Source organism: Hippocampus comes, unplaced genomic scaffold (genome assembly GCF_001891065.2).
Source record: "Hippocampus comes isolate QL1 unplaced genomic scaffold, H_comes_QL1_v1.1 scaffold174, whole genome shotgun sequence".
Taxonomy (NCBI): Eukaryota; Metazoa; Chordata; class Actinopteri; order Syngnathiformes; family Syngnathidae; genus Hippocampus; species Hippocampus comes.
Genome location: NW_017805983.1, coordinates 2,290,304 through 2,297,332, shown reverse-complemented (window position 1 = coordinate 2,297,332; position 7,029 = coordinate 2,290,304). Strand labels below are relative to the sequence as shown.

The window sequence follows — 7,029 nt, the reverse complement described above, 5'->3', positions numbered from 1 at the left end:
TTGCCCTCCCATGGTGGTCCCTCAAAGAGGCGACATCTGTATATATATATATATATATATATATATATACATACATATATACATACACATATATACATATATATAAACATATATATATATATACATATATACATATATATAAACATATGTATATATATATATATATTTATATAAGCTTGCTGGAGATCCCTTTTTTAGTGGTTGAGTGTGACATGCTTGATTGGTTTTTTTGCTTCTCATGGAAGAGAACCTGCTAAATCTGAATATAAAAGGTGAATTCAGCTTGAAATTACTCATTCCTGTTCAAAATGGTCAACTATTGAGAGTGCACTGACGTTGAAAGCGCTCCATTAAAGAACTTCATGATGATGGATGGTCCCTTCATGAAAGGTGGTCTGAATTTGTTTTTCTTTAAGCACCGTCTATGAAACCTTGCTAAAATTCAGAAAGTGCTGAAAAAAACAAAACCCAAAAACTTCCTTTTACAGTAAAAGCGTTTGAGCATTCAATCAGAAATTCGGGGCTCTCATTAGCATGTGGCTTTACTCATTGTTGTGATGGCGTTCAAATCTGTTCATGTCTCCTTTTTTTGTGATGAAATAAAATATCTGATAAAAGGGAGTACACAAAACCAAATGAAGATAAGTTCAGTCTTTGCCTGGGATGCTTTCTGTGCCCTACTTTTAATTTCAAGATGAGCCTAACTCACTGCGAACATTTGAGAATGAATGAGCCTCAGGGAAATGCGTGTTTGGGGTAAAATTGGCTTGCTGTCACTTAATACCAACCATCCATCCATCCATCCATCCATCCCTCGCTCCATTTATATTTTACTGCTTATCTTGTTCAGCACCGGTGAACGGGTTAATCACAGAACACACAGCCATGCCAAACATGTTCCGTTCAAGCTTAAAGTTTGGCATGATTCATGTAGCACAGCGTGATGTCTGACAAGTTAGAGCAAGAACTGAAAGATCACATGACGAGTGGATGAAACACACCCAGGGGAGTGTTGCTTAAGTCTAATGGCATCCGAGGCTTCTTTTATTGGGTTATGGTGAGTATTTGTCAATATTTTGTCAAACCCAATGATTTATTTTATTTAAACTACAGGTTGCTATCAAATTTTTAAGCTAATTAGTTAATATGACTCATTTTAACTCCCCACTTTTGACTACCGGTAATTGTTATTTGCAAGTAACTGTGGTAAATGTAAAAAAAAACAAAAAAAAAAAACCGGCAGATGTCTGGGAAAGAAGCATGATATAGAAAACAAGCCCAAGATAAATTAATTACTCCAATTTGTGACCTATATAACCTTTATTTACTATTAAATTGAAAAAAAAAAACATTTGAGAGGGGGAGTAAAAAATAAATAAATAAACATCCGAAATAATGTGGTTGCATAAGTGCGCATACCTGAACACAACCTCATCCCAGTCATCAAGAGGGTGTGCACACTTGTGCACTGACATTATTTCAGTTTCTGTTGTTTTTTTTTTAATCTTTCACTCTCAAAAAGATGTGTTTTTCCAATTGAGTTTTACAGGTTATATATATCACATAAAACATTAGACAAAGTTTTAAAATAATTTATCTTGGTCTCATTTTTTTACAGCACAAAACTCAGGCATTTCAACATGGGTATGAAGACATTTTAGAACCGCAGCATATAAATCCACGGCATAAATACCTGTGCTTGGGACCTGACACATTTTAAGAAGAAAGAGGTGACCTCCATCAGATATGTGCCTTTCATTGCTAAAAAAAAAATAATAAGGATTTAGTGGTGCCACAATTGCAGTCCAGGGCAACTTGTGGTCAGGGTGGCTGTGATGTGAGTGCTGATGGCAGATAGCTAAGGCAGAAAAAAAATAACCCGCGTTTTGCACTATCAATTAAAATTAGCCTGAACCGAGTTTTCAAACCCACAGCGACCTCCACTTCACTTGTTTCTTACATAACCAAACACCCTCATCGGGGAAATGGATGCCGCCTGTGTGTGTGTGTGTGTGTGTGTGTGTGTGTGTCTGTGTGTGTGTGTGTGTGTGTGTGTGTGCGTGTGTGTGTGTGTGTGCGTGCGCGCACGCTCTGCTCAAGTCTCGACTGGTACACACCCTGCAGCCTCAAATCCGACTCATCATCTCAGCTAACAACCAAGCGCCTCCCTCACACACAAACAACATGAATATTCCTCGCCTTGTGCACTGCAAAGTGCACGCACGCACACAGGCACGCAGTCACGATCCACATAACAGTTCTGCCAAGTTAATTCAGGTCTAAATTTAACAAGGTGCCAGGGGAGCTGAGCTTGGGAGCAGCTGAACATGATTGTGCATTATGGTGCTAAATAACTTGTTCTCAGGCATCACCGATCACTTTTTGTGTCGAATATGGTTTCGAAATGCCAAACATGCCTTTTCTTTCCGTAGGATAGCAGTATTTTTACAGCCCCAGAAAAAAAAATCTATATATATTCAGGCTATTTACTTACTGGGTAACTACAGGCCAGAACGCCAATTAAATTCAAAGGAAAATGCTGAATCCACGATTTTCAAAATCTTTTGTCATAAAATAGGCCGAATTATGCAGGACCCGAGCTGTGCTCTGGTTGCATGAGTGGTGCATCAATCCCCCGAAAAAAGAAAAAAAGACAATTTGAACGAGATATTTAAGAATCATTTCTCCAATTTTATCGGCATCCAGGCAAAAGAGAGGTCAGGGCCTCAACATCGCTCGCAGGACTGAAAGGACTTATAACGCTCCAAAATCAACCCCAACTTCCATTTTTTTCCACCTGCCTGTAGGCAAAGGAAGATTCACAGGCCTGCTCATTTTGGTGAGTAATCAGTCCAAGGTCAAGTTATAAGGAGTGAAGCTACTTTACAAATACAGTACTGTAAATGTCGGAAAGAGTCTCACTCCATGCATGTTATTGTCTAGAACAGGGAGGAGGTGCATGCTGCTCACGGCCTCACTCTGAGTGGCCCCTTGATTAATTGGAAAAGAAAAACTTTTAAAAAATGTTTTTTTAAAATTCATCCACATCCAATTTATCCAAAATCGCTAAGAAATATTCAACACTGTATAATCCCATGAAAAATGTAAGGAAATTGCGGGGTGCAGATATCCCATTCAAATATTAACATCATAAAAAAAAAAAAAAAAAAAGAGACTGAAGAAAAAAACTAAAACAAAAAAAAAAATCTCAGAATATGCAAATTTGCAGGTGCTGAACTTTGACTATGTGGGGGACTGTAGTTTTAATTCGTAACATCATCAATTACTACTAGATGGCAGACATGTCTTACTTGCACTTACAATGGGTCTTTTAGTGCCCTATACTACAATGTGAGTAGGCCGAATATTTTTCTGGGATTTTGAATGATATGCAAGACAAACATACAGTAGTACCTCAATATTACTGAAATTTTGAGTGAGTCGATTATATAAGAGCCATTTGCACTGGGGAAAAAAATACAGTATCGGGTAGGGGTGTAACAAAAATACTAAACAAAACATTTTGAACCAGAAAATCGTTTTGGGGGTTTAATAAATGTGCATGCATCAAATACAACTGAATCTAATTGTTTGACTTTGAAATATATCGAGATACGCATAGAATTGTCTTTTACTGCAGAGATATATCTTCGAAGGGAACAGTGCATTTACATTACTAATACGTTCATTCAAATGTATGTAAAATGACAACAAAAAAAGTCATTGCATCATACTCTCTCGAACTGAGCCATAGCATAGCAAATGGAAGTCTAATCCGGCTGAGTCGAACCAAATCGAATGGTTCCACTTTCAAATCCGACCGCCCTTGAATCGTTTCGCATCCCACGAATCGAAACTCGTATAGGATGGTCTTTCGTGGAGGGACGCAGACTGAAAGTATGTGGTTATTTTGTTGTTTGCTTCAAACCTTTTCTTGTTTGGTTAGTCATCTAGTGGCTCTTTAATGCATGCATTGAAAAAAATTATTGTCAATAATGAAATCTATTAAGAACCCATATTTTGCAGGTACGCACGTATTGTCCACATTTAAAACAATCCTGCGTGTCCCTCAAAGTAAAACTAATGAGTAAGTGTGGCCTCCTCCAGCATTTAAGTTGCTCATCCCTGTTGTGGACGAATAGATGTTGGTGTAAGTGAGCGTACGTGTACATCTTATCTGATGCAATTCATAGAGATCCTCTGTCAGTCTTTGCCAAGAGCTCCTGCTTGACATGTGTGAAGCACATCCATGTGAGAGTCAAAATACAAGCCAGTGACTTTTCAAAAGAAGCGTTTGTGGCTGCTCGTGTGGTAGGGTTTAAACATGTTCAGTAGAGCATTGTTAAGTCATGGCACTGGCTGTTAAATGAACCGCAGGCAGATCAACTCATTTTAAAAAGTAAAACTTGCTGGCCTGGTCAAACGCTTTTCGAATGGCAGCATTCACGCATGCACACACACACACACACACACACACACACGCATGCACGCGCCCACGCACACACACGCACACACACGCACACACACGCACACATGCTCCTCCCCCATACCAATGAGCTGGACCTGAGCCTCATAATTGCCACTGATGACGGAGTCAGTGCTGGGTGTTTGGCACCAGTAGAAGCCGGCGTCTTGTGACTTGGCCTCCCCGATCTTCAGTTCCACCACGTTGTCTTGGAGACGCATCACTGCGATGTCACCGGAGGCCACGCGCTTGCTGAGCGACGGGTGGGAATAGCTGGCGTCAAAGGTAGAGATGATTTTCATACGCTGTCCGTTGGCCTCCCTGGACATCATCCATTCAAAGTCCTGGAGACCAGCGGATGAGACGCTCAGTTCAAGACAGGAAAAAAAATGAATAAAATAATTAACCAGAGACAAAGTCAAAATGTACTCACCTGTTCGCGAGGCCCCATGTAGTCATTGACATCACATCTGATGGAGACCGGTTGACTCTCCACACGAATCAAGGGGCCGGGAGATACCGTTACCACCCGGGCCAAGCAGCCTCCTGGAGTGGAAAGCAAAAGAGCAATCACTACCACATTTTTATTTTTTTCAGGCATTGGTTTTGAGAATCGTTTATGTGGGTTTACCAATAAGAGAGATGACTATCACAATTCATGTTTAAACTAGCACAAAGCTGAATTTTTCACCACAAAAAAATCTAGGCAAAATACAAAATTCCTAAAATCTGACCTGCTCTTGACCAATTTTTCAGGTAAGTCACACACACAACACAAACAAAACGTGAATGTCCACCAGGATGTACAGTCCTGGAATATTTTGTAACTTTTAAAGTCTTAATGAAAAAAAGTTTAAAAATCCTCAATCATCAGAATGAAATGAAACAAATCAGAGGACCATTGCACCACTTCCACGGCCCTAATTACAAACCAAACTAATTCAGATTTAGATTCAGAAAATCTGAAGAGATTATGACAGATACGGACTCAATTTTTTTGTGCAATAAAAAATATTCTCAAAATGAGCATTAAAAGCGAGAGACGAGATGAAATGAGAGTGGGTATAAAAAGCTACTAAATGTATCAGCACAGCCTTTTGTACATTACAAATTTGAAAAGATGCAAATTTTTTTGTAGATATTTTTGTAGAAATTGAAAATTTCATTTTCAATTTCTGAAAACTTTTTTTTTTTTTTCTGGGACTGGGTTGCATCTTCATGCTGTGCTTGTGTCGGTTCTCTCCAGACGCTCTGACTTGGTCCCACAGTCTAAAAACATGCATGACATTGTGATGTGATGATGTGTTTCATGATACTAATTTTACCAAAACATAACGGGAACATCCTTGGAGGATCCTTGAAACAAAGGCATGTTCGTATACAACCAAGAATTATGGACATAACTGGCATTCATTCAGTACAAGCACGCACTAGATGCACACTGGTCTCCACCTCACAACACACCACACCACACACCCATTATACAATCAGCTGACAAAGTGGACACGCATCAACATGCACAGAAGAGGAGCAGGAACAGGAGAAAAGGGAACCGAGTTACAGCTGAAGAGAATTCATGTGAATGATTGCGTCAGCAGATTACAGTGATTGCCCAGGAAGCAGAAAGGAAGAGATTTACGTAGATGAGAGACACTTTTCAATCCATCATTTCTCCTTTCATTAGCGATGGCTAATGTCATTAGATGGGCTTACGTGCAGATTTTTTTTTTCTGTCATTCCCACTGAAATTGTATCGATTGAAGATCTCTGGTCAACTGTGTACATGTGATGTGATCGATTCCGATCTGCGGGTAATATGTGCCACCACATTAATCAGAACAGCTGTTTTACAGCCATGTGGCATGTGCACATCACGCAGTTAATCAAGGTGAGTTCAGTTGCTTATTTAACATGGTAGTTGCGATTGTTTTTACACTTTTATTAAAGCAACCGATGAATAAAAACAGGTAAAAAGTAATTTAAAACAAGTTCACCCATCACACACAAGCTCTAGGACAGGGGTGTCAAAGTCAAATGGACGGAGGGCCAGATAAAAAATTTTGCTGCAAGCCGAGGGCCGGACTGATCGAATGTTCATTGAAAATTTTAAAAATGACCACATATTGTTTATTGAACCAAATTTAATTGACTGAAAACCTAACAAATACATTCCAATATGGTCAGATAAATAAAGCAACATTTTTTATGGCTATGTCAGTAAACTTTAATTTTCAACAGGCACAAAAAAATTTCCTTTGTATAAAAATACCCATAACATGAATGAAAGAAGCCGATATTATTCAAGGCACTATCAATAGTCCATATTTTCTCTTTTAGCAAAAGTAGGCTAAATTTACTTAAAAGAAAAACAAATAATAGTGCAGTAATATTCGATCATTTACTCGAATAAAATATTATACTTTAATTTTTAAACTTGAACTGAGTAAAAACTCTTAATATGTGATTGCACAGTATATTATAAGTAATATTCACTTCTTTGAGGCTGAGGCTGATACTCGGTGGTGTCTTAACTTTTCTACAAGTTCATCAATATTTGGGGTCAG

General features: G+C 38.7%; 1 protein-coding gene across 2 annotated transcripts in view; it reads right to left on the bottom strand.

Moving 5' to 3' along the window:
- ptgfrnb (prostaglandin F2 receptor inhibitor b) overlaps positions 1–7,029 on the bottom strand; it is a 47,708-nt gene that overhangs the window by 30,686 nt on the left and 9,993 nt on the right. For both annotated transcript variants that reach the window (XM_019891217.1, XM_019891216.1), the window contains exons 2-3: positions 4,899–5,011; positions 4,551–4,809 (exon numbers count right to left, since the gene is read on the bottom strand). In XM_019891217.1, coding sequence (XP_019746776.1) covers positions 4,551–4,809; positions 4,899–5,011 — 372 coding nt within the window. The remainder of the gene's footprint in view (positions 1–4,550; positions 4,810–4,898; positions 5,012–7,029) is intronic.